The 24,440-nt window shown below is 48.6% G+C and overlaps 11 protein-coding genes across 11 annotated transcripts; 7 read left to right on the forward strand and 4 right to left on the reverse strand.

Moving 5' to 3' along the window:
• Positions 1-1,891: 1,891 nt before the first annotated feature.
• On the reverse strand, positions 1,892-2,883 carry M430DRAFT_42928 (hypothetical protein; the record flags this gene model as incomplete). Its single annotated transcript, XM_024867589.1, has 4 exons — positions 2,738-2,883; positions 2,501-2,687; positions 2,073-2,458; positions 1,892-1,988 (listed from the first exon to the last, which is right to left on the reverse strand). Exons 2-4 carry the CDS (start codon positions 2,684-2,686, stop codon positions 1,892-1,894), a joined length of 669 nt encoding a protein of 222 aa, XP_024720468.1. The 5' UTR covers position 2,687; positions 2,738-2,883.
• Positions 2,884-4,037: 1,154 nt separating this feature from the next.
• Positions 4,038-4,408, forward strand: M430DRAFT_250735 (hypothetical protein). The gene is made up of 2 exons (XM_024865188.1): positions 4,038-4,115; positions 4,168-4,408. Exon 2 carries the CDS (start codon positions 4,176-4,178, stop codon positions 4,386-4,388), a length of 213 nt encoding a protein of 70 aa, XP_024720469.1. The 5' UTR covers positions 4,038-4,115; positions 4,168-4,175; the 3' UTR covers positions 4,389-4,408.
• Positions 4,409-6,078: 1,670 nt separating this feature from the next.
• On the forward strand, positions 6,079-7,272 carry M430DRAFT_250763 (hypothetical protein). Its single transcript, XM_024865190.1, has 2 exons — positions 6,079-7,135; positions 7,251-7,272. The coding sequence occupies exon 1, from the start codon at positions 6,483-6,485 to the stop codon at positions 7,056-7,058; it is 576 nt and encodes a 191-aa protein (XP_024720470.1). The 5' UTR covers positions 6,079-6,482; the 3' UTR covers positions 7,059-7,135; positions 7,251-7,272.
• M430DRAFT_250740 (hypothetical protein) lies at positions 6,734-9,985 on the forward strand. Its single transcript, XM_024865189.1, has 4 exons — positions 6,734-7,135; positions 7,251-7,403; positions 7,457-7,470; positions 7,520-9,985. Exons 1-4 carry the CDS (start codon positions 7,097-7,099, stop codon positions 9,612-9,614), a joined length of 2,301 nt encoding a protein of 766 aa, XP_024720471.1. The 5' UTR covers positions 6,734-7,096; the 3' UTR covers positions 9,615-9,985.
• Positions 9,986-10,262: 277 nt separating this feature from the next.
• M430DRAFT_35559 (hypothetical protein) lies at positions 10,263-10,859 on the reverse strand. Its single transcript, XM_024866764.1, has 3 exons — positions 10,709-10,859; positions 10,501-10,608; positions 10,263-10,346 (listed from the first exon to the last, which is right to left on the reverse strand). The coding sequence occupies exons 1-3, from the start codon at positions 10,800-10,802 to the stop codon at positions 10,291-10,293; spliced, it is 258 nt and encodes an 85-aa protein (XP_024720472.1). The 5' UTR covers positions 10,803-10,859; the 3' UTR covers positions 10,263-10,290.
• A 123-nt stretch (positions 10,860-10,982) lies between these two features.
• M430DRAFT_42931 (glycosyltransferase family 22 protein) lies at positions 10,983-13,206 on the forward strand. The gene is made up of 3 exons (XM_024867590.1): positions 10,983-11,216; positions 11,280-11,723; positions 11,768-13,206. The coding sequence occupies exons 1-3, from the start codon at positions 11,204-11,206 to the stop codon at positions 13,132-13,134; spliced, it is 1,824 nt and encodes a 607-aa protein (XP_024720473.1). The 5' UTR covers positions 10,983-11,203; the 3' UTR covers positions 13,135-13,206.
• A 618-nt stretch (positions 13,207-13,824) lies between these two features.
• M430DRAFT_51286 (hypothetical protein) lies at positions 13,825-15,695 on the reverse strand (the record flags this gene model as incomplete). Its single annotated transcript, XM_024868205.1, has 5 exons — positions 13,825-14,287; positions 14,339-15,098; positions 15,151-15,462; positions 15,532-15,557; positions 15,607-15,695. The coding sequence occupies 5 exons, from the start codon at positions 15,693-15,695 to the stop codon at positions 13,825-13,827; spliced, it is 1,650 nt and encodes a 549-aa protein (XP_024720474.1).
• A 400-nt stretch (positions 15,696-16,095) lies between these two features.
• Positions 16,096-17,655, reverse strand: M430DRAFT_141553 (hypothetical protein). Its single transcript, XM_024862717.1, has 3 exons — positions 17,589-17,655; positions 17,479-17,538; positions 16,096-17,428 (listed from the first exon to the last, which is right to left on the reverse strand). The coding sequence occupies exons 1-3, from the start codon at positions 17,628-17,630 to the stop codon at positions 16,217-16,219; spliced, it is 1,314 nt and encodes a 437-aa protein (XP_024720475.1). The 5' UTR covers positions 17,631-17,655; the 3' UTR covers positions 16,096-16,216.
• Positions 17,656-17,972: 317 nt separating this feature from the next.
• M430DRAFT_28681 (hypothetical protein) lies at positions 17,973-19,817 on the forward strand (the record flags this gene model as incomplete). Its single annotated transcript, XM_024865811.1, has 2 exons — positions 17,973-18,603; positions 18,664-19,817. 2 exons carry the CDS (start codon positions 17,973-17,975, stop codon positions 19,815-19,817), a joined length of 1,785 nt encoding a protein of 594 aa, XP_024720476.1.
• Positions 19,818-20,989: 1,172 nt separating this feature from the next.
• Positions 20,990-22,975, forward strand: M430DRAFT_35563 (hypothetical protein). The gene is made up of 10 exons (XM_024866765.1): positions 20,990-21,170; positions 21,234-21,283; positions 21,335-21,417; positions 21,470-21,492; positions 21,547-21,565; positions 21,616-21,708; positions 21,993-22,019; positions 22,069-22,129; positions 22,181-22,735; positions 22,788-22,975. The coding sequence occupies exons 1-10, from the start codon at positions 21,030-21,032 to the stop codon at positions 22,816-22,818; spliced, it is 1,083 nt and encodes a 360-aa protein (XP_024720477.1). The 5' UTR covers positions 20,990-21,029; the 3' UTR covers positions 22,819-22,975.
• A 217-nt stretch (positions 22,976-23,192) lies between these two features.
• Positions 23,193-23,744, forward strand: M430DRAFT_103618 (hypothetical protein; the record flags this gene model as incomplete). Its single annotated transcript, XM_024860871.1, has 1 exon — positions 23,193-23,744. The coding sequence occupies one exon, from the start codon at positions 23,193-23,195 to the stop codon at positions 23,742-23,744; it is 552 nt and encodes a 183-aa protein (XP_024720478.1).
• Between the last annotated feature and the right edge of the window lie 696 nt (positions 23,745-24,440).

Here is a 24,440-nt window from a genome sequence, read left to right on the forward strand (position 1 = left end):
CTGGGAATACGTCATGTTAAATAAATAACCAAAGCGATCTCAACAAATCCAACCTCTTCTTTTTAACTACCACGACAACATAATTCTTTGACCCTCACGATATATTGTTTTAGGATTCATCGGAGCAAAGATCATGTTTCCCTACCACAACCAATCTTCGCTAATATGGCGTCTACGAGGATGACTAATATATATAGTCAAAAGAGAAGAATTGCTCAACACGCATGGCCTGCTGGCCCAATGGCAAGGCGCTTGACTACGAATCAAGAGATTGCAGGTTCGATCCCTGCGTAGGTCACATGTTGTGAATAATCACATTTCTTTTTGCCCTTTTTTGTTCTTCTACACACTATTCTTAAGAGACCCTCTTTTTGATCAAATTTTTTTCAACTTTCTATAAAAATTTTCATTCCCTCTCTTATGAAGCTCTCTCTAGCTTCTCCTTTCACAAATCAAAACACACGGCCTGCTGGCCCAATGGCAAGGCGCTTGACTACGAATCAAGAGATTGCAGGTTCGATCCCTGCGTAGGTCATGAGTTACTGATGTTTGCATTCTTTTTTTGGACTTTTTTGGGAACTCTAGGTCCTCTCTTACTGCCTTTTATTTTTCCCCCAAAAATTTTACTCATAATCTTCTCTTCCCTCGTTCTTATGAGCATCTCCACAATCTTCATTCACAATCTAAAAGACACGGCCTGCTGGCCCAATGGCAAGGCGCTTGACTACGAATCAAGAGATTGCAGGTTCGATCCCTGCGTAGGTCAATAAGTCACAGATAAATATCTTTCAATTTTTTTGTGCTTTTTTTTTCCTTTTCTTTTTAATGATGTTATGCTCACTCGCCTCAGTCATCGGGCATCTATCTCTTCATTCCCTTCTTCTCTATTTCGTATTTTACATTTTTTTTTTTTTGCTTTCAAAGAAGAGAAAGGGATTGGTTTATGAAATATTTCCCTCTTTTTTATAGATAAATATGCTCTACAACTCCGCGTATCACAAACATGAAAACAATAACCTGCTATTTTATATCTTCATTCCCTCCCTGCTTCAGGAAGGAGTTGTCTGAGGCATCACTTTAGTGAGAGAAATTATTCTGTACCTTGGTTATTAAGTATCAATCAGTATGATAACTTATTACTCCCTTTTCTTTTCACTTACGGTATAACTAGGATTTACGCATCTAGCTGATTCATTTGTGTTTTGTAGTCTTCTTCTATTATTGTTCTAGGGTTCATAATAGCACATGCTCTCTTTTATCAGTGTGTGCGAGGTTGTGGGCTGGGTGATGGATGTTCACCTCTCACTCGGAGAAACTCCAAAGAGTCAAAAAAGACCAATATCATAATCGTGGCGAAGGCGTGTCTAATATGGAATGCAGATCTATCATGACATATACCATTCGTCTCTCAAACCGCTCTACAATCAGCGTCTGCCTTCTATTTTCACGGAGGAGATTTATGTTTGAGTGTGCAAGTCCCGGACCTTCTGCCTGCTCCAAGGTTACCCGAGATCCCTTTTGTCTCCTTCATTCTAGGGAGCAAGGCTCGCGATGCGAGAATATCCTACCTTACATGCGGGCAAGTTGATTAAGAAAGGCTGGTGCTCTGACCGCATCGCCGAGGGTGATGATCAGGGATAAAGACCCGTGTGGTGGTTGGTCGCTTTCGCTCAAGCAACATTGAACTCTTGCTGGAGAGTGTCCGGAGTGTTCCTTGTTGGTGATGAGCAAATATGTCTTTACATCATATAGTTGGTTTCCTTCTCATTCTACTTGAATCCAATCTGCCTATTCAAACAGAAATGTCTGCTCCACCTCTCAATAAAGAGGTTTTTCGGACGAGAGTCTCCGATTCTGTTTCTCGAACTCCTTACACTCAGATACTCTCGTCTTAAGCTTCTGGTTCATTGAATACGGCACGATTGTCATAATGTTGGCTCTGGAGTAGGGAGACGATGCCAGTGTGTAACTGCTCCAATGTCTCGTATCTCCCATGCCAGCAGTTAGAAATAACAGTACCGAGAAGATTATCATCGTTTGTCGGGGGAAAATCGTCTCTGTCAAGAGCCTACCTGAGCTCTAAATCCTTGAGATGATATAGAGGTTTATGGCCAGTCCGGATGTTGTATATGCAAGAGCCAATTGCGAACTGCTCTCCAACCGGACCGGCGTGAACTGGAATCGATCGGTTGAAAGGATCTGTTGCGCCAGGATATTCCTGTCCTCGCCTGGTCATGTTTCCGAAGTCGCATATCCTGACATTGCCTGTAGCATCGAGTGGGATGTTTCTCGGCCGCAGGTGACCATGAAAGTAGTCGAGACCTCCAAGCCAGCTGCGCAGGAGACTTGTGCAACCCACCGGTACTGCTCCGCCTCCGCAATGTTTGATTGCCGGAGGCGAGAACGAAGATCCTGATTCATTCGCGGAAGGAAGATGCCATGAGCTGTGCGTAGGAAGCTTTGTAGGACGTTGTGAGGATTCTCATTGAGAGTTTCATACATAGCCTGCTCGTGTGCGAAAGTTTCCATGGAATCCTTCGTAAGCGCCGCACAATCTTGTCTGGACCTTTCCCGTATCGCCAAGGAGCTTCACCACAATGTAATCGGATACAACGTGAATTAGTCCATCGCGGCCGCAGTCGAGGTAGTAAGATTTGGTGTAAGGGTTCCAGATGGTGCTAGACATTCTGAGAAGGCATTAGGATGGTTGCAGTTAGAACTGTGGGAAGTGTCAGACCTTTTATGTGGGTGAGGTTTCTGCTAAAAGTGAAGCCTTTCAATTGCTCAGACAGTACTGTACGGACAGCAGGCTGGGCTCGAGTTGACGAAGCGGGGGTTGTCTTTCCTGGTCGAGTAACCACCACACTACATCACTTAGGTACTCCGTGGGTACTTAGGTACCTAGGCACTGTACCTCCGTAGAAATTCCATATAATTATGGAATCACTGAAGAGCTCTTGACATGAGCTATACAATGGCTCCAGTTTGGTGCGAATTACCTGCATGTTCCTAGACTTATATTTGACTTTGGAATTGTGATGTTTAGTTTCTCACCAGGAAAGAGAACTTTGCGCAGCTCTTGCAGGCAATAGATCAACAGTTTGGAACCTGCCATAAAAGTATAACCCGCTTCCTGGTTGAATTTGTCCTTCTCCAGATTCTAGTACCGAGCCTGTCTTCGATTTGACAAGATTTTTTGCGAGTCCATATTCCATGCCTGAGACTTTGATACTCAGCGTTGCCCGCCTAGCCCAGCGCAATGAATGCCAAGCCAGAACAGCGCCTCGGTGTCCCTTGCTTTGTAGGAGTTGGGTACGAAACAGGAAGGTGAGTTTGATATGATATGGCAGTTGATAACGGCCTAAGCTATTCAGATCCAACATGGGGCATGAGAGTTCAGAACCGAATCCGTGCAGGAGGATGTGCATCATGGCCGAGGAAGGAACCATCTCAATCGAATGGTCGGTTGAGTTGAGTCGAGCCGAGCCGCAATGCCATCGCTACAGTGCTCAGGGACAGTCCCCCCTTTTCCCTCATATCCGATCATTGATTAACTTGAAGAGGACGAACAAGTCCAACCAGCGCAAGACACAGTATTTTTTCGCGAATCAATCTTCGACCGTCGTTTGGTACCGAGTTTCTTCGATTGATCCAGGTCGACATACACCGTACATTTGGTCGAGGAAAAGTCACGCCACTCCCCACAGCACATGCGGAGGTTTTCGGACTAAGTCGTGCCAGAAGCGGTTAGGCCACATCGCTCCCCTACCTACACTTCAACACCACACTGACTTCGTTCTTCTATTTTGTCCTTTTTTTTTTCTATTCTTCTGTTGCTTTTCTCTTCAAAGTTCAGTTTCACTGCTCGATCCCCAGTGACCTTCGTAAATCACAGTTTCTACTTCTCCGTTGTCCTTGAATCCGGCTCAGAATCATCTTCAAGGGGTTGAAACGCGGGCGCCCGAGGTACAAGAACCCCATTTCTGAAGATCCTGCACCGTCACGTGTCGTGAACAGCAAAGGAAACGGGAATTTGTGGAGAGGCGGGGAGAAGATAGGTAGAGATTGGGCATATTACGTTGATTCCTAGGGGCCTCGGAGCTGTCCCTTCTCTAGTCAGCACCCTCTTCACTCCTGTCCTTAACAAAATTCTAACCCTTTAGCCAGCCGCCAAAATGATGTTCACACGTGGATTCTCCTTGACCAACTTCATAATCGGTACCTCAGCACTGAGTTTTCAAGTTTTCGTACTGTATCCATGGCATCAAAAACTGGATGACGATTTCGAGGAGATGAAAAGGGAGCATTTGAAGGCCATTCATGCTAGCGAGAAGGCGCGATTAGAGGGCATGAAGGAAATCAGGGAGGCGATTGCGAAATTGAAATGAAAAGTGGTGATGCTTTCTTGATCATCCTGTCTTGAACGATCAAATCATCCACAAGGAAAAAGTAAGAAGGGCCGTGTGCTCAAGAGCACGAGCGGGAGGGAGACACGTGGCCATTAGATTCATCGCTTGATAGAGTGGACATCCTAGATTAGACCCTTCACCGGGAGTCAATAAACAGATTGAGAACGCCATTAGGGATTCGTCATATCCAGACCAGAATGCTTGTTCTGCCCGAACTAGAGACATGAGCTTCAACGACCTGTAAAAGGGTGCGCATCTTACACCTCGCTCCTTTGAGAACTTCGTCGGCAGGAGGATGCAACAAAAAGGGGGTATGAAAGTCTCAACTTGAGACTCTCAAGTGATCTGATGCTGGAAATGCGAGGCTGCGTTGATAGATCGTCTCGGGCATAAAAGTAGAAGCCGATAAGCAAGGCTCCCCACATCGGGGGTAAAACAGCTCAGATCAACATTTCTCATCCTCACAACCTCCAATTTATTCCGAATCAATCACCTGAACGTAACAAGAATAGTAGAAATTAAATTCAGAACGGCGTAAAAAGAGAGCGATTGTTCCACTGTGAAAAGCGTGAAGCAAAAGTCTATGCCTTATTATACCCCACAGGCGCTAGCTCAAGATCCGATATCTGGGATCACGGAAAGCGTCGATCTCACTTGTCGGCGCCACGTGGGCCAGGCTTCGCGGGGACGGCAATCAGACGGCGGCCTGTCATCCAGCTTTCGACTCAAAGCGTTGCGGCAATCAGAGTTGCGATGATCGCACAACATTTCAGGTTTCCAGACGATGGCGCAGGCGAGAAAGCTGTAGGGAGCCACAAACGGAACAGAGCTGAGGGGTAGGAGGCCATCATCGGGAATTATAGAGGACGGGCGCAATTCAATTGATGCGAATTTGACAGCGGTATCGTGCGATGGTTCCAGATCGCTTGCGCATGAGCAGATATGTACCTCTATACGCAGGGAAATATTCTGGAATAGCACCCGTGGTAATCGATCCCAGCGAGTCGGGCGAAGTATGGATTCTTGCTGCTCCCTGTTGGTTGGGATGAGAGCGAACTGTACCTATTTGTCAGTCGCACCGACATCTCCTCATCCCTCAAGCCGGGCCGATGTGTGCAGCATGGAGCATAGCGATTGATAAGATCTTCGAGGAGCATCCAATGATCAATTACTCCGCCGTGTCACAGGCCTTCAGACGTCGAGAAGCCAAGCGGGCTCCCCGCCCCGACCCCACACGATTGCAGTGCAGTACCCATGAAAAGTAAAGAACGTGGGAATAGGGACCACGGTCACGGTTCGGGTTCCCATGCTCTTCTCCAGGGTCTTGATTTGACCACAAGGGCCATAGTTCTCGCAACACACGATGCATGTGCTGGAGCAATGGGCGAATGAAAGAATCATGTGTGCGTAAGGCGGAAAGGGGAGGGACACTCCCTATGTTCTCCCTATGTTGTGCTACTCGTGATGAGGGGTGGTTTGGCTGTGTAATGGAGCATTAAGATCGCGAGGATCGTGCTGATCGTGATCCGTGACACCGTGACACCGTGAGGCCATGACAGGCAGATTGGCAGACGGCAGACATGGGTGTGGACCTTGCTACAGCATGAATGCGAGGAGGTATTCTTCCTGGCTGGCAGTGACGTCGCTGGACCGCTGGCTGTTGGTTGTTGGTTGTTGGTTGTGTATCTCGATGTGGGATTGGACTCATTGGAGAGACGGCAAATTCATCCTAGCCAGTGTACCTTGCCTCGCAACGTCCACGCGCGCAGCGCAGTTCGCTGCTGTGGCAGACCGTCCGTCCCCCTACGATAAATGTAAGCTGCTTCCGCCGTCGAACGGGGGGAACGAGAGGATCTGCAGCCGCCTGTGCATGTTTGGCACAGAGTACAGAGCGTCCTGTCGTTGCATTCGAGGGCTGCGTCGGCGGGCCTTGGATGTTGGGGCCTTTCTAGAAGACTAGAAGTGAAGCTAGAAAGTCTCCGTGCTTCTGGGGCCTGGCCTGGCTTGACGGTTGACCTGGCTCGACCTGACTTGACGCTGGACTTGGCTTGACTTGGCCTGAACTACTGATCGATGATGAAAAGGCCCCTCGCTTATTCTTGCTCGCCCGTCGACCGTTGGCCATTCACGCGTCTCTTAACCCACCTTTTCCCTTCCCACCCCCCCGTCCAGGTTCCCACCCCGTGGTCTGGTCTACGGAGGTACGCGGTCTGCCAGTCCTCAATTGACACTGACAGTGGCACTACGAACCGTGCTACTCTACGGATCGGAGATACCTGCACACGAGGTCCAGCCGTTTTCCCCTCCGAGCCTCCCTTCGAACTGCTGGTTTCCTATCCCCTCCATCCGGCAATCCCTATCCCTTTCTCCCAAGAATCTGCCACCAAGATCGAACATCGCCCACGAAAGAAAAGCTCCAGCGCTCCGCGCGAGGCTCCCCCGTCCCCGCGCTACCCGTGCGCCGCACCTCTGCGTCTCGGCGTCCTCCCGAGTCCCGCGTCCGAGAGATCCAAACCTGCTTCTGCGGTCGACTTCTCGACTCGGGCAGGTTCTCCTGAGACAAAGAGGAAGCCTCCCGCATGTTCGGAATCCGAGGCTCTTGCCTGCACAGTTCGTCGCCAGTGTCGCGGCGCGGAGAGGGCGAAGTGAACATTCGAGGCGCCCGAGGAGCACCAACCTAAGTGACAATGTCTGGGCTATTCAGTAAATTCAAGGGAGCGTCATCTGTTAGTATATTCCCGCGACCGCAGATATTCCCACTGCAGTGTCTCATGGATATACTGGCTGGAATTGCTGCTGGGAATTTCCAATCGAATCCTCTGCTAATGTGCTGCTATGCAGGGAATTACAAGCCCAGGCGGCATTACCTCCTCCTCGAGCAAGAACAAGAAAGATGCGGAACCAGAGCCGGACCTCACACCCCTGCAGAAGATGCTGCAAAATGCTGGGCCTATAAGAAGTGATGGAAGTGATAAGTTCTTTGGCATGGAAAATGTATGTCCAACTACCCCACGCTTCCCATAGAACAAATACTAATGTCTCTCTAGTTTGGCAATACATGGTCAGTCTTCGACAGCCCGGAAAAACCTCACGGTGCTAATTTTATTCAGTTACTGCAATTCGATATTACAAGCATTATACTACTCAGTCCCTTTCCGAGAGCATGTCGTCAGATATCCCCCGCATTCTCCGTCCGATACCCCGAATGGACGCCCGCAAATCGTTGTTCCTATAAGAGCTCCAGTACAGAATGGTGGGGCGGTATCTCCAGGAAAGGCCAAAGGAATTTCCGCCGCTGAAGCAATGAAGAGAAGGTCAACTATAAATGCAGGACAACCATTGTCTCCCCCGGCAGGACAGAGACCGGAAGATAAACCTGATTCGCCAGAATACAAGAAGAAGCATGCTATGCTCACAGGCCCTATATTGGAGATGACATATGACAACGCGAGTTCATATGGGATGGAGGAATCAACTTTCACGGCCTTAAAGGACATATTCATGGCCCTGATTGCGAGTTCTTCACGGTCAGGTGTCTTGAGTCCGCAAAGATTCTTGGAGATCTTCAAGCGCGATAATGAGATGTTCCGGACATCGATGCACCAGGATGCTCACGAGTTTTACGGATTAGTACTGAACGCCGTCATATCTACCGTGGAAGCAAATGCTCAACGGATTAAGGAGTTGGATCCACCACAGAATGAGGACGGTCTAGCTCAATCAATGAAGGCTGCGGTGACCTCCGCAGCTTCTGGAATGGGGCTGTCTAGCGGGACAAGATCACCAGGGACAGGATGGGTGCATGAAATATTCGAAGGGGTTTTGACTTCAGAGACAAAATGCTTGACATGCGAAACAGCATCACAACGAGACGAGACGTTCTTGGACCTTCCTATCGATTTGGAGGAACACTCATCAGTCACATCCTGCTTACGAAAATTCTCAGCTGAGGAGATGCTTTGCGAAAGGAACAAATTTCACTGCGATAACTGTGGTGGACTCCAAGAAGCCGCGAAGCGTATGAAGATCAAACGATTACCCAAGATTTTAGCCCTTCACTTGAAGAGATTCAAGTATACCGAAGACATGACCCGCTTACAGAAACTATTCCACCGCGTTGTCTATCCTTACCACCTTCGTATGTTCAATACCACCGATGACGCTGAGGATCCAGATCGCCTGTACGAGTTGTACGCTGTAGTCGTACACATCGGCGGTAACGCCTACCATGGTCACTATGTCTCGGTCATCAAAACTCAAGATCGTGGGTGGCTTCTTTTTGACGACGAAATGGTGGAACCCGTAGATAAGCACTACGTACGGAATTTCTTCGGCGACAGGCCTGGACAAGCGTGTGCATATGTTCTGTTCTACCAAGAGACTACTGTCGAAGCCATGCGCAAAGAACAAGATGCCGAAGGTCTTGCTGAAGCTGCTCTCTCATCACAAGGAGCCGACATAGCTCTAGGACAGCCTCAATCAGACTCCTCTACCCCCAAGCAAGTCGCCACACCCGACACACCACAGGATGATCAGCGTGAGTTCGTATCCCTCAACAGCGCAATTTCTAACCCGCTCCCGAAACCGGCCCCCATTGCATCCAAACCAGTACCAGGCGTCCTCCCTCACGCAGCATCATCACCCGCAGTCCCACAATTAAGTCCAGGAAAAGTAAAGAGCAAGGTAGAGAAAGCTCGGGAACAAAAAGAGTCCAAAGAAGCCGAGAAAGCCCGGAGAACTGCCGAGAAGGCTGCAGAGAAAGAAAGGGCCAAGGAGGCAGAGAGAGCGAAGAAAGAGTTGGAAAACAAGCGAAGAGAATACCAACGGACCCAAGCCGAAGATGTAAAGAAGGCTATCGCTTTAAGCAAAGCTTCCGCCGCTGCCGAAGAGTCGAAGAGAAAAGAAGCTGCAGGAATAGGGAATGGCGGTCCTACTATCAAAGAAAAGGACCTTGATAAGTCGTTCGGCCAGGGCGCTTTGAAGTCTCACGGACGGAGTAAGAGTACGAGTCGCAAGAGCTTCGGTTTCTTAGGCAAGCAAGAAAAGAACGGAGAGAAGGAGAAGGAGAAGGCTAGAGGGAATGATCAGACGGCAATTGACAGAGATCCCGGACCGCCAGAGAAGAATCAGAAGTCAGCGAGGGATGGGAGGTTCAGTTTCAGCGGGCTAGGAAAGAAAAGGAGCTCTCTGTTCCGCGGTCCCTGAAAGGCGCGGATGGTCTTTTGATGAGATCGAGTGTGCTCACGGGGTGGGGGCGCCTGTATATTTCGCTCCATCTGGGGTCACTGGAGAGACGAGGCGACCCAAAATGCCCCAAAAATATCATAAAATACAGGATGGCCGAAAATGGGAGGCGGGATTATTAAATGAAGTACTGGCTGGGGATATACCATATGGTATTCAAAATACCGACGGGAGTTTTGGGGGGCGGGGCATTGGGCTGAAGTATGAATCTGTCGATTGGATAGGTACTTACAGCATAATATGTAAGGAGATAATCTAAGTAGCCATCACGATACGAATCAGTTCGTCGGCGGAATAGTAAAAGAACTCCAAAGACATTTTGCTCAAATTAGACGAATTTGACATAATCGAGGACGGGACGTGCCTTCTGGGGTATTTTCTTCAATTCTTTCTGTCGTTATGTTCTCAACTGATCAGGACCCGTCTTGTTTGTTCTCCTCGACAAGCTGCTCGCTCCTTAAAACGCCATGCTGGATGAATCCTGAAGTGTTGATTCCCGAGCACCCAATATCATGAGCACATTTCACACCTTCACTCGTATCGTACACACTTCTCGGCCCATTCACCTCTCTCCTTCCCTTTTCTTTTGTGTGTATGTGTGCCAGAACTACGCCCTTCCCGCGGTATCTCGACCACGTTATCCCAGCGCGAGTTCATACACAATAATCACAGTATTAATGCCAATCAAAGGTACTGTTTTCCATGCGGATTAGCCATTATCCTCATAGTTCCCCCACGTATCTCCTCTCCTCTGCAACACATCCCATTCCCCCCATCTGCTGTTTCCGGAGACTACTCCTTGGGAGTATCTGTGGGGTGCGTTGTATAAGGGGCGAAGATAACATACTGCGCATCAGAGTCCTCACGCTCGTCATCAGGTTAATAAGCTTGCTTTTTATGCTCGCATCGTTGGAGCCGCCGAATCCGGGGTCGGACACGCTGTTAGACCATCCCACTGTGGTTTTTGCAGTCAGTGACGCGGGATCTAGAAAGGGGTTCAAAGGGTATTGGGGGGGAGCGGCGCGTAGCTGAATCTCAAGGGGCAGGAGGCATACCGCGCGCGAGAAAGCGATCTTCGGATAGGATCGCTATGGCGTTTACAAGAAGGATGCAGATGTATATCAAATTCCCAAACGCAAAGAACATCATTTCTGGCTGTGTTGGCGGGTTTCGAGACGTGCGAGAGGCTGTCGTGGAGGTGGTGTTGTGGCCAGACTTGCGGCGGGAGGCTCCGCTTGATGGACAGGTTGACAGTGCACGGACCAGGCGAGGCTATCTCGATGTTCGAACCTGCTGTGTCTCCATGGTCTTCAAATCCTTTAGTTGTTGGTTTGACTTCTTGGATCTCTTTCCACGAGACCATCTACTGTTCTTATTTTCTTTTCCATATATCGCGGCCATATGATGAAACTGCAACAGTGACATCTGTCGTCTTCATTCTCCGTCTATTGGGTTGCCCATAGGAGGCTCAAGGCTTATCTACCTTATGCAAAGCTTCAAAGCTCTCTTCCAAGCTCCACTCTAAGGACACGGCATCTAGAGACTGCAAGATGAAGGCTCCTGGTAATTATAGACTTATATACCTCAACCCATATCCCAGATCAAAGCTAAAACCTTATCGTCCAGATCTCATCCTCTACCTTCTAATCCCGACCCTCATTCTTATCCACCTCCTGGTAGCCCCTTACACCAAGGTCGAGGAGAGCTTCAATATCCAAGCAACCCACGACATAATACACCATCAACCTTTCTCCGGTATCCAGAACTTTGATCATGTCTCCTTTCCCGGCGCTGTTCCGCGAACATTCGTCGGGGCGCTCCTCCTTGCCGCTCTATCTAAACCAATACTGTTACTCACAGGTTCTGAGGACAGTATTCAACATGCCCAAGTCATAGTCCGAGCGGTTCTAGGCCTGCTGAATGCTGCTGCTTTGTTGAGATATAAGACTGGCTTAGACAAGGCATTTGGGAAGAACGTTGGGAGATGGTATATCTTGTTACAAGCCAGCCAGTTTCATGTGATATATTATGCATCCAGGACGCTGCCGAATATGTTTGCTTTTGCACTGAGTGAGTCTCACTATATTTTAGGAGAATTGTACTAAATGCTATAGCTACACTCGCACTCCGCGAATTCCTTCCCATCACAGGCGAGAGGAGGCAAAGTAATCTGGGGATTTTCCTCTTGGTCCTTGCAGGTGTTATTTTCCGCTCGGAAATTGCGCTTTTATTATTCACGCAATTGGCTTTTCTTCTAGTCCAGTCCCGGGTCTCACTACAAAGCATCATTCCTACGGGTCTGATAAGCGCTCTCGTCGCCCTCGCCATATCGATACCCGTGGACTCCTACTTCTGGCAACGACCCATCTGGCCCGAGCTTGCGGGCTTCTACTACAATGCCATTCAAGGAAAGTCTGCGGACTGGGGAACCTCTCCCTATATCTACTATTTCAGCTCTCTCCTCCCACGCCTTCTTCTCAACCCACTTATCCTTATTGCCCTCATCCCCCTCTCCTTGATAATTCCCGCAACGAGATTCCAATCACGAGACTTGGTGGTCCCATCCGTCCTCTTCATCGCTATCTATAGTCTTCAGCCACATAAAGAATCACGCTTCATCATATACGTTGTACCAGCTCTCACGGCCGCTGCCTCGCTCTCCGCATCCTATATCTGGACGCGGCGCTCAAAGTCCATATTGTACAGTTTCGGCGCTCTCTTTCTTGCTGCTTCAATAACAAGCAGCTTTGCAGGAAGTACAGCCATGCTCCTAATCTCCTCCCTCAATTACCCCGGCGGCGAAGCTTTATCTCGTCTACACAACTTCCTGGCTCAGGACCCCTCATCCATCCCGACAATCAACGGCACAGGCCTTGTGAAAATTCACATGGATGTACTCTCGTGCATGACCGGCATTACGCGATTCCAGCAATACTCATCCTTCGGGCTCAATAGCGAGGATTCCTTGGCGCTAGGTCGCGGACAGCTCCCTGAGATTTCCGGAATACGCACGCATCTTGTTTATGACAAGACCGAGGAGGGTGATGAGCTATTAGATCCGCAATGGTGGAGCAACTTTGATTTTGCGCTGATGGAGGAACCCGGGAAAGCGATTGGGGCTTGGGAGGTCATCAGTACGGTATATGCATACGCCGGGATAGAGGTTTTGAGACCCGGACAGAGAGGTGTTGGTGAGATCTTGGAGACGACTTACGAGGCTAATAACCTTACCAAGGAGACGCCGGATAGTGCGGAAGTACGCAGTAGAGTTGAGGAGCTGAAGGGCTCCAACCTGTTGACGCAGGAGATTCGATCTTTAAACGTACTTAAAAACAAGTTCTTGAAGGGCGAACTAAGTAGGTACGAGATCTACCTGCTACTTAAGGGTGAGGTGCGATTATTTACGGGTGGTTGGTGGGTTGGCCCGAGAATGGTGCCGAGGATTAGCATCTTGAGAAGGATTAAAGATTCCCTCCCATAGGGACTCTATAGCCAGCCTACTCAAAGTATCTGCTCTACCTCAATTATCAGTAACACATAAACCAACTCTCCCAATAATCAACTTCAGTTGTAAATTATCTTAAGGTAGGTATGCCAGTCAAGAAAAATAGTGACCCAGTAAGAAGGGTAATCGCTTGGTTCACCTGTCCTTGAATCGTTGAAATGTCCAAGTCAACCTTCAAATCACATAACTTAATCGGGGTAGCCAACCAACCCCGATCCTGTAAGCGGAAGCATTAAGGGGGTTGTTCCTGTTGAGCAAGGCAGTTATCATATGTATGAAATACACTCTGTGTAACGCTTGCGAGGTATCAGGAACCTAAGGTAGGTAGAGAAATAAATCGGAACTCCTTACCTTAGTTCCCCCAATTCGACTTATATATTTACAGTATCCTTATTCGGGTCTACAGATGCAAGCTACAGAGATCTCCTCAACATTCGATGAATTTTTATTCCAAGGAGTAGCTATGGTGCAAGTTTCAAGCCCCCCTTCCCAATTTTTGAAGACAGACCGGCAATGTGGAGAATGATTTCTACAATGCCCTTCTCAAAATCTTCGATTAGAAAGTTATGTGTCTGTAAAAAAAAAATGCAGCATGGGATTATATATACGTTGAAAAGTCTAACAAATGCAAACGATCACTCATGCTCATCATGCTCATCATACTCATCACTGCATATCTCTCAGTTTCTTCGTCGCCCACGCCGCGCCCACCGTGCTAATCGCCCCAATAAACAAACAGACCGAGATGGCATTCGGGCCATCCCTATCAAGACGCTCCTTCGGGGCCGCATCATCAGCCAACTCCGGGCTCTTTCCCGGCTCTAGAATACTGAACACGATCATGCTGATAAACGTGCCGACGAACTGCGGAAGCGTGGTATAGATGTTGAGGATCCCGAAGTAGAGGCCCGAGAGCTCGCCTGTGGACGCAATGTTGTCGTCCGAGAGGCCATTTTCGAGATGGAGGGGAAAGGGGGAGCGTGGTGTCAGCGGCGTGCCGGAAGAGGAGCTCGGGTTGGAGTTACGCCTGGAAAGTGGGAAGCGCTCGTAGGTGGGGGTGGTGCTGCTGAGGCGATTTACTTCGACTCCCATGAAAGTGCTGGGGGCCCAGGAGGCGAGAGCCCAGGGTCTGTACCATCGTCATTAGTGAAGCCTTTTGTGAAAGGGGAGTGGAGTTTACAATCCGCAAAATGCAACGAGAGTAGTTGCAAAATTGAATGAATGGGCAAAAGGTGCCAAAATCATAGCACCTGAAAACATCAAATGTCCACAGAGCCAAGCGGTGTATAAATCCGGCTTGTACTTGTTGAATTTCGTGACAACCTCTGCGATGGCCGCCGGCGGTCGATGAGTGAACCTCTCTGATTCAGGAGACCTGATCAATAGAGGAAGAATAAATGCCCCAAGGAATGTGACAAAGGAGAATATGACAAGGGACATGCTGCCTATTCGTCCAATATCACCTAATGCATCTTTCGACTGCTTGACATGCTGAGGAGCATCGTATCTGAAATACGTCTCACCAACCCAAGTCGTGCTGTAAAACAAAAATGGAAACCACCCAATCCATGACCAGAATTGCGCCCAGCAAATGGCTTGGATTCTTGGTGGAAGCTGAATGGTCGCCTTGAAGATCTTGCGAATGATCTTAATTGGCCCATCTCGGGGTTCTTCGTCCTTTTCAGAAACTAGGACTCGTTCTGTCACAGCCCACGAAGTAACTCCAACCGTGAACATGAGACTGAATGCTGCAATCAAGATCAACTTCTTGAACTGCGTGTCTCCAAAGGAAGTGCCAAAGATCTGGACCAGATCCATTGTACCAATAACATATCCAAACAAATGGCCCACAGATACCATTCTGCTTGCCCAGGCAGAGCCCGTTTGCTGCTTGGGGATAGGTAAGGTATCAACAATCAGACTCCGGCAACATGATTGAACTGTTCTCGTATCAGCATTCCCCCCTCTCCAAACCTTATCTTCTTAACTCACCAACATTTATAGCAAAATCAACAGCATAAATTGCCAGTACAGCCAATGTAACCGTACAGGTCTTTCTAAACTCTCCCTCCGCCACAAAAGCGCTTACAATCTCCTTCGTCCAGCCGAGCGTCAGTAAGCAAGCTGCGACAACTATTGATCCTAACACCATAAACGGTCTCCGTCTGCCGTATGTGGATGTACAGCCATCGGAGACAACTCCGACGATTGGTTGCATTATTAGGCCCGAGAGGGGCCCTGCAATCCAGACAAGAGACGTGCGGGATTTCGTGAGGCCGAGCTGGAGGAGGTAGGGAGTGCAGTCTGTTCCGCATCCGTCAGCCACGACTATATCTATATAGAGGCATACAACATATGCATTGGTGGACTTACAAGTCATCTCAATGCCCCATGTAACTCTATGCGGAGCCCATCAGCGCAATTCTCCCAATTAGCAGGTATACGTACTGCAGTCCGACGGCCGCGAACGTCAACAACGCCATGCGCGTGGTCTCGGTCGAGCCCTTGATGGACGGTTGCCCAACAAAGCTCGCCATCTCTTCTTCTCTTCTTCCGTGTGATACAATTGTTGGTTCTTCTTCGCGCCTCCGTCGAATGTTCGACCTTCTGAGCCCTGTGATCAGCCTTATGACCACGCGTCCCGCTCGAATAACTCCAGTACGGATCTGCGGCGTCAATATCGTCAGTCAGCGCCATCTCTAAAGTGAATTGAGGGGGATAGAAAGAAGGAATTGAAGGTATCTTACAAAGAATGAACCATGCTGCGGAGGCGTTGGAACTTGGATCAGTTTATGGTTGTTCCCCGGAATGTTGCAGCCTTATGTTATTGAGGAGGCGTCGTTTGGGACAAATAGCCGGAGGCGCAGGGCTGGGAATCTTACATCGTCACGAGACATGTCCGGGGCTCGATTTTTGTCAATGTCGAGATAAAAGCACTCTTCACTTAAGTTCAATATAATAGACATAGAACAGACTCCTTAAAATTCCCGCAGCGGGATGTACGAGTGTTCTTCAAGTGGGGTATCAAGTACATAAACACAGTATGACGAAGCTATCATTACAACTTCTCCATCCTGGCCTCAAGCTCTTTGACCCACCCTTCAACAACTTTCATATTACCACCCATTACCGTCTCTCCCTGTTTCATAGCCTCTTCCACTCTTTCCAAGCCTTCCCTCCATTTCTTGATATCATCAGCCATATCAGCCTGCTTCTTCTCGGCTCTCTCCAAGCTCTGACTTGCCGTGGCGGCATCAGCGTGGATCGCCCTTAAAGAACGTAATCGATCAAGCAAAGAAGGTAGAAGAGGGGCCAAATTCTCAATTGTTGAGAGAGTCCCGTACAATGCGTTGATTTTTGCGACCTGTTCGGAATCCTCGCCCTCTTCCGCGACAATGTCCCCACCGGCTGCTTTCAAGGCATCTCTAGCTGCTTTGGCAGATTTCCGAGATTCTTCAAGTCGCTCGGCTTCTTGGATAAGGGTGCGCACCCTTCGACTTATGCCCTCCAAAGATGATGGAGTCGAGTTGGACAGGAGTGAGATTTGACGTTGAAGAATGTCGAGAGTAGGTAGAAGGGCTTTCGGCGCTCCCGTTCCATTGATAGTTGGTAGCACAGTTGAATTTAACCCGAGAGCTTTCTCTAACATTGCTAGCCGCCCGTCAAAATCCGCAGCCTTAGCCAGAGCATGGCTTTGTTGATAGATTGGTGCGTATGTCACCGTGTAAGTGGCTGGCTCCTCAGGCGCTTGTAAAGTCTGCGGAGGTCCATTTGCCTTGATTCCAGTCCCAATATCCTTTGCCAATTTCCCGCCTGCACTTGTGGCCTTTCCCTGTAAAGCAGATATTTCATCCAGCGTCCTAGTTAAAGTTGTAATATCCTGCTCGTCCACCTCTTCCTTCTCACCCACAACATCTTTCTTCTCGGCATTTCTCCTCCCATATTCCTCTTTGACCTCCTCGATCTCTCTCTTTAATCTAGCAAGCTTCCTCTCCAAGCTCTCCCCATCTTCCTCGTCGCTGAAATCACCGAACTCCTCCGTGCCATCGTCTCGTTTTCGCTGTCGGCGCGTAGAAGCTTTATATGATTTCCTCTTCGCAGTGACTCGGTCTGAAAAATCCACATCTCGGGCATCGATTTGTGCGGGGGAGAAGACATCGCGGGCATCATCGGGACGCAGACGGGAACGAGATATGCCAGGAGAGTCATCCTCCTCTTCGTCGAAGTCTTTGTAAGAGGAGGACGATGATTGCGGATAACCTCTATCCGTCTACGACTTTCTTAGTATTTGCTCGGGGGGATATCCAGGGCGGTTCTTACGGGGGCTGTGGAGTTGTCGTCTGTTAATTCAGGAGTTTCGTAGACGTCTGGGGCAGAATCCTTTGCCAGATATTAGCAAACAGTCTTTTGGTTCGATTAGAACAGCGTACCAAATCAGGCAAGGCTGCATATTTTCTGTTAGTGAGCGCCATTTCTCAATGCGTGGTCTGAACAAAGGGTTGAAGATGAGATCAGAGACAACAGTTTGGAGAGCGCCAGAACACGGTTGCCAGGGGTCGCGTTGAAGCTTTGACCAACTCGAACTTCAACCTCAGGGCCTCGGGTTTCTCGACTTCTCAACGCAGTTGGACTATTTTGAATCCTTGTGGTTCTTATTTACTCTGGACATGAATACTAAGGCCAGCTTACTGTGGTCAGTTTGAAAGGCCAAACATAGGTATCCCTGATGCGGTCACCAATTCCGCAATGCCTCTCCATCGCTTACGGTAGACTGCAGAAGCTCGACTAATGGAGAGACACCACCGCGGTCCTCGATGAACATCTATAGCCTGGAGTGGAACCAGCCCGGAAGGCGTGCAGGTTTAACAAAGGGTGGCTATCAAGCCCCCAGTCTTCTGCAAAGTATCAATGCTCCCAAGAAGCAGGACACAATGCGCCCCAGGGCCTCCCAACGATCGCCGGAGGTGAAGCAGAAGCATGGAGTGGGGGGGTCAAGGGCGGAAGAGAAATTGGCAGATGAGGATATATATGCAGCACCGAAAAGCGGGAGTGATGATTCTTCTGACGAAGAGGCACTCCGTGGGGATATCCAACGCACCCAATTCGTCAAACGTGGATCAGAGGACCCAAAACGGCAGCCTCTGAAAGGCAAGGGAGGGTCGACGCGGGCTAATAAGAGCAGTGGTCCATCAGCCAATACTAGCAATAGCATAAGAGCTACAAGAGGGTCTAAGAGAATAGATTCGCCACCTCCGAGCATTGCTTCGAGCATTTCTAGCAATAATAGCAAGAGGAAGAACGAGGAAGATGGGACCAAGTTTGGCAGTGATGGCATGGCAGATTCATTTGGTCGAGTCAAAATTAAGAAACCAAAAACTGGAAGGACGTACGGATCATCAAGTCAGATGAGCCATCCAAAAAGCTCACAGCCCAAGTCTTCGCAAGGTATGTTTGTATACATACCTCTGGATTGACCATTGACACTAACACTCTGGTAATGTGAAGGTTCCCCTCAAGTACGAAAATCTAAAGCACCAGAGGCTGACCCCGACGGCTTCTCAATACCAGCTTTCAAGAAGCTAGATTCTCTTGACTTAGACAGCCCCACGGACTCAGATACGGAATTACCTCTGAAATTAACGTTCAAAAAGGTGGATACCACCGAATTCGACAGTCCCAAGAAATCAGGTGCAGAATTGCCTCTAAAAGCAACCTTCAGGAAGGTCGACACAACCGAATTTGACAGCCCCCAGAAAGAATGTGGTGAAACATTGCTTAAATTCAGAAAACCTGAGAATCTTGATTTTGACGACTCCTTCGGCCAAGACGAATCACCCCTCATAGGCGCTGCGTCGCCCAGCCGACCTCCAAGTAAAATATCACCCACAGAAGACCCTCCGCTCACACAATTGCCGGCGTTCAAGAAATTTGATATGGAAGAAGACCTTGCAGAAAAGGCACATGATATTCTTGAGCAGGATAAAAGTATATTACGTCCCATCTCCACGCAACTCGATGAATACGACTACTCAAGAACCCAGCTAGCTCTATGTCCAATGTGCAGGAAGCCTGTTGACCCTGAAGAACTCAGAGGATATGGCGAGATGAATACTCGCCAACAGGAGAAGTTTTGTCGTGATCACCAAAGGAAGGATGCCAAAGAAGGCTGGTCTTCGAAAGGCTATCCCGAAATCAACTGGCATACTCTAGACGCCCGAATCTCCAAACACCATTCCTTTATTGAAAGTCTGGTTGGAGGAGCAGATTCCCACTACAGAGAAATTCTGAACGAGACCGTTAAGGCAGGGAAGGATCGAAACTTATTAAAAGCAGAAACGAATCTGACACCCGGATACTATGGGTCACGTGGGCTACGGGTCATTTCAGAGAATATCATGCACGAATTTACGCCCTTACTAAAGAAGAGAGTAGTGAAGGATCGGCTAATGGCCGCGAGAGGTGTAACGGGATTTGTGCAATCTGTTTTGGTTCCCGAGGTCACTGTGTTATTGATTATGGAAGATATGGACATTCAAGTTGAAGAGGCGAGGGAAGTGTTGAAAGATAGTATAGGAATGGGAGAATTGGTCAATGAAGAGATCAGGGATGTAGTTGTGAGGAGGGATAGCGAGGATGAAGATGAAGCAGATGATGGCTGAGCATATGTTGTGCTGGATGGGTATCTGATGGACCCATTGGGAAGGCAATTTAGCTTGTACGGATCGTGGATGTACGATCGATTGTCCAGATGCTGATATGCAGGACAATGATAGCCACCTGCTCTAACGTTTGAGATTCCCCCATATCTCAAGACAGGTGCCTTCGTTAGACCTCCATAGATTAAAAAACAACTTCTTAGATGCTTCACTGGTGCCACCAGCTAGATTCTTCACATGGCCTTAAGTGGTGTATCGATTTTGATACATCAATAAAACCAATCAACTTTTTTCCTAGCTACACGGAGATAAAGCAAGAGAGCTTTCCAGTCATTCGTTCCAACGGTTGTTGGAGGGGTATACTATACCCCTTTTTTGCCTCGCTTACTCAAGCCCCTCCCCTGTCTTCTTAGCGTGGGGCAACTTGGACAACGGCTGGTTGCATTCGGAGCCTTCTCTTGCTATACTAGAGATCTCTGTTTCTCATACAGTAAAATTGTCTGTCAACCCCTTCATTTACGTAAGAGTAAGTTGCACTTCCCTTTCTCGAGAATTTCCTGGTCTGATACAATACAGTCAATCTCTGACGAGGAACCCTCAAAATACGATGTCTCGTTTGCTTGAGGATTTGCTTCTTTAGAAAGGCTTTGAAATGCAAGCTCGAAACGAGGATCTCATAGCCACCCAATTGAAGTGAGACCTGCAAAGTGTTCCAGACGGCGAGATATGTGACAATGATACGGCTATGTCAGCTTCCCGATGATCTATCAGATAATGATGCGTTGTAAGTACCTATAGACTATGTAACCGTTGGTCGGTTACTCCAACCTCAATTCATGTTGCAACATTTTAGCCAGGGATCAATCGTTCACCCCCACCACCTAACCGCTCACCTGGAACAGTGATTGGACCATTATCCTTTTTCTTCAGTGATGGGGTCCTGGTTATGTGCATTTTTAGCACACCTGTCACAGCGGGTATGACCGGGAAGTATTCCTGATCGACAAACGGTGTTGATGCTACTCGGGGGTGAGGGGGAAGGTGGGTCTGGGCCCCTTGGTCATAACGTACGTGCAGAGTACAAAGTACATATACGTTGTACTACGCACACGTCAATATTCCCTTGATGCCCCATAATGTCTGTGGTTTTCTTGTGCAGTCGCCATACATACATAGCATTATTTCACTCTGGCTTCTTTGGACCACGACCACGAGATGCCAGACAGTTCGAGTGCGAGTGTGCCATCTGCCCATGAGGCCACGGCTGAAGTTCTAAAGAATGCAGCATTGTCTACAGAGTCTGGAAGCAGCAAAAGCAGTGATGCGGCCGATGAAAGTGCTTTGGAACATCTAAATGTGAGTACTGCAAGCGGCCCGGGCAACAATTGGAACTTCGAATAGAGATTGACCTTTGGATAGGTGGACTCTTCAGATGATGCAGATTCCGCCCTTGGCGATATGGCACCTGTGTAGGTTTTCCATACGATTGTGCCAGTTGATCATGAAGTTAAACATAAAAGGCCTTCGACGTATTCGGCGACTTCGAGTATCTATCATTATGTCGAGGAAAATGGGCGGACATATCATAAATACAAGGAGGGCAGTAAGTATTGTCTTGACCTTATTACAGTTCGTTAGGCTGACCGAGCTGGTAGAATACCTGCTACCCAACGACGAGGTAAGTCTCAAGAAAGGCCGGTTGTCAACCCTCACCATGTTTATATGAAACTAGGCCGAGATGGACCGTCTTGGTAAGACGGGCTTTTGTCCAAAGTGTCGTTAAATTGCTAAAGCTCAACAGATCTTCAACATCAGCTTTGGTCGATCACGCTCTTTGAGGAACTATTCCTTGCTCCAGTGAAGAATCTGCATAATATTCTCGATATAGGGACAGGTAAGGAACGCTTCCAGTGTCTAGTTTTTATCGCCAGTGTCTCCCTAGCTTTTACTAGCAGTGCTACTGCTCCCTCACTATACTTTATTTACTTCTTCCCTTTTCTTCTTTCTATCATCGCAACCCACGTTCCACCCAATAACCGTAGGCGTCTGAGAAAAAGGTGACAAGATTCCTTTAGGATGTTCATTGATAATGAGCATCGTGGACAAGGATGTATAATTTAAATAATTTTTGTACATCATACATAACGTTGTAATATAACGATCCTGACAGCGTTATAGGTACGGGGATCTGGGCGATTGAAGCAGGTTTGAATTTCCAATTCTCATATAACCATCTTTGGCTAACATTATGCAGCAAATAAGTACCCCTCAGCGCACGTAATTGGCAGTGATCTCAGTCCCATACAACCAGAATAGTGAGCCTTCTCCCTCTTCGCCCATTGCAGAGGACTTACAAGCCCATCTAGCGTCCCCCCGAATTGCCATTTCGAAGTAGACGATGTCGAGGATGAATGGAATTACAGCCAAAAATTCGACCTAGTCCACGGCCGCGCCCTGGTAACCTGCTTTAAAGACCCCTTCTTCGTGATATCTTCTGCCTTGGACGCTCTCAACCCTGGCGGGTTCCTCGAATTTCACGATTTTGTGATACCCCTGCGCTCCATCGACGACTCTCTCCAAGGAACCGCCTTCCAGTCCTGGCAAGAGAAGACCTTCGACGCGGCGGACAAACTCGGCACATCCTGGAGGAATAGCGCTAACTATTCACGATATCTCGAGGAAGCGGGGTTTGTGGATGTCGTGGAGAAGCATTTCCAGTGGCCAATAAATCCATGGGCGAAGGGCGCACGTATGAAGACAATTGGGGCTTATTGTCAGGAGAATATACTGAGGGGAATGGAAGCGCTGAGTATGGCGGTTTTAACGAGGGGAGCGGGTATGACAAAGGAGGAGGTTATGGAGTTAACAGCAGCAGCGAAGAGGGATGTACCGAATCGGGACATTCACGCTTATGTTCCCCTGTAAGTTAATGTAGAAGCTCCTGGTTGATATTGTTGCTAATACTCTGGAAAGCATTGTAGTTTACGGAAGGAAGCCAGAATAGAGGAAATCCTCTTCTCTTGTGTATTCAAGGCTTTATTCCTGGCATTTTGGCCAGTGAGCCAGAGAAAAGCTTGGTAGAAAATATGACGGAGGATATGCTTTTGTATAAGATGATGCATTCCTGGGTTTTTCAAATGATACTATGAAATGCGGTAGGGGTTGAAGTGCCCTTCGAGTAGATCTTTCCAGGAACTTACCTTAAGGTACTTGGCTGCTTGACCCCCTGGAAAGAATATAGGTCACGTGCCACTCACATCACAATCTGACGCCTTAGGCGAACAAAGCTGCAGAAATGGAGGACCCAAATCCATCACAAAACTCCCCGCGGCAATCCATATAGCCAGCAGGCTACAACCCCCCTCTTCAGATGGCTCGATGACCCGCCAAACAACAGCAACCCATTACGAAATCCTCGGCCTCCCTCCACCCCTCCCGAACGAGCCTCCCGTGTCGGCGCAAACGCTGCGCGCAGCGTACCGCCGCGCCCTCCTCCGGCACCACCCCGACAAATGTCCCTCCAAGCCTGCCCTGAACCCGGTTCCGGGGGAGACGCTTACCTACACGGTTGACCAGATTACGCTTGCTTTCAGCACACTCTCCGACCCCAAGGCTCGCGCTGCGTACGATGCTTCCCTTGCGCTTGATCGGGCCGCCGCTACACGTGGGTTAGATGGAGGGAAGGAGGGAAGGGAGTGGAAGACGGGGATAGAGACGGTGGATTTGGATGATTTAGAGGGGTTTGAGGAGGGAGATGGGGAGCAGGTTTGGTTCCGGGGGTGTAGGTGTGGAGATGAGAGGGGTTTCATGGTTAGAGAAGGGGATCTGGAGGATGCGGTGCAGGAGGGGGAGGTTACGGTGGGGTGTAAGGGGTGCAGTCTTTGGTTGAAGGTGCAATTTGGGGTTGTTGAGGATGGGGAGGGGGGATGAGTTGTGGGATTTTGGTTTGAAAGATTGAGCAATCTGGTTTGGACACAGGCTGGGGAGGGACAGGAATTGCGTTGTACGAAGTCGAGCCCCTGCATGGAGGTAAGGAGACTTATGGCACACCCTGCGATTGATTGTCCGGGAGGCCACGAATACAGAAGTCGAATGTCTGCCTGGAGACCCTGGACTCTGTGGAGTCTGGAGGTAAGATAGAGCAGGTATACGCAAGCCTAGACGAGGCTTGGAAGCTCCCTTTGGAAGGAGAGGACGGAACAGACTCGAGGCACAGCAAACAAAGCTATCTGTGTCAGATGACAAGAGGCAGTCATATATATGAGATGATTCGGAAGAATATATATGAGATGATTCGGAAGAAATGAACTCGTGAGTTGTTTTCGTCTCATCTATTGACATGCCACAGCATGCCACAGTACTACGATACATAGCATAGGAAGGCATACAAAGGTGCTGAGGACCCGACAGACCCAAAGGCATTGGCATTATAATCCAAATAGAATATAGCCTAGGGATATAGTAGAAAGCAAAATTATTTGCAGAAAAAAGAATGTGCCGACTTCCTATGACTTCCAATCAGAGCTCGAAAGCTTTTGGTCGCCTCAAACTTGCGGTTAAAATCTCCTCTTGCAACGTCTAACTGATTGTCAGGTACGCCAACACATCGTGGAGAAGAATCGCGTG

The sequence above is a fragment of the Amorphotheca resinae genome (genome assembly GCF_003019875.1).
Source record: "Amorphotheca resinae ATCC 22711 unplaced genomic scaffold M430scaffold_7, whole genome shotgun sequence".
Taxonomy (NCBI): Eukaryota; Fungi; Ascomycota; class Leotiomycetes; order Helotiales; family Amorphothecaceae; genus Amorphotheca; species Amorphotheca resinae.

Coding starts and splice junctions, on each gene's coding strand:
- M430DRAFT_250735 (XM_024865188.1), top strand. CDS start 4,176: ATGATGTTCACACGTGGATTCTCCTTGACCAACTTCATAATCGGTACC.
- M430DRAFT_250763 (XM_024865190.1), top strand. CDS start 6,483: ATGATGAAAAGGCCCCTCGCTTATTCTTGCTCGCCCGTCGACCGTTGG.
- M430DRAFT_250740 (XM_024865189.1), top strand. CDS start 7,097: ATGTCTGGGCTATTCAGTAAATTCAAGGGAGCGTCATCT. Junction 7,136..7,250: donor AATTCAAGGGAGCGTCATCT/GTTAGTATATTC, acceptor GCTGCTATGCAG/GGAATTACAAGCCCAGGCGG.
- M430DRAFT_35559 (XM_024866764.1), bottom strand. CDS start 10,802: ATGATGTTCTTTGCGTTTGGGAATTTGATATACATCTGCATCCTTCTT. Junction 10,609..10,708: donor AGATCGCTTTCTCGCGCGCG/GTATGCCTCCTG, acceptor CAAAAACCACAG/TGGGATGGTCTAACAGCGTG. Junction 10,347..10,500: donor CGTGAGGACTCTGATGCGCA/GTATGTTATCTT, acceptor CATGGAAAACAG/TACCTTTGATTGGCATTAAT.
- M430DRAFT_42931 (XM_024867590.1), top strand. Junction 11,724..11,767: donor TATGTTTGCTTTTGCACTGA/GTGAGTCTCACT, acceptor TAAATGCTATAG/CTACACTCGCACTCCGCGAA.
- M430DRAFT_141553 (XM_024862717.1), bottom strand. CDS start 17,630: ATGGCGCTCACTAACAGAAAATATGCAGCCTTGCCTGATTTG. Junction 17,539..17,588: donor ATGCAGCCTTGCCTGATTTG/GTACGCTGTTCT, acceptor TATCTGGCAAAG/GATTCTGCCCCAGACGTCTA. Junction 17,429..17,478: donor ACGACAACTCCACAGCCCCC/GTAAGAACCGCC, acceptor AGAAAGTCGTAG/ACGGATAGAGGTTATCCGCA.
- M430DRAFT_35563 (XM_024866765.1), top strand. CDS start 21,030: ATGCCAGACAGTTCGAGTGCGAGTGTGCCATCTGCCCATGAGGCCACG. Junction 22,020..22,068: donor GATCTGGGCGATTGAAGCAG/GTTTGAATTTCC, acceptor AACATTATGCAG/CAAATAAGTACCCCTCAGCG. Junction 22,736..22,787: donor ATTCACGCTTATGTTCCCCT/GTAAGTTAATGT, acceptor TACTCTGGAAAG/CATTGTAGTTTACGGAAGGA.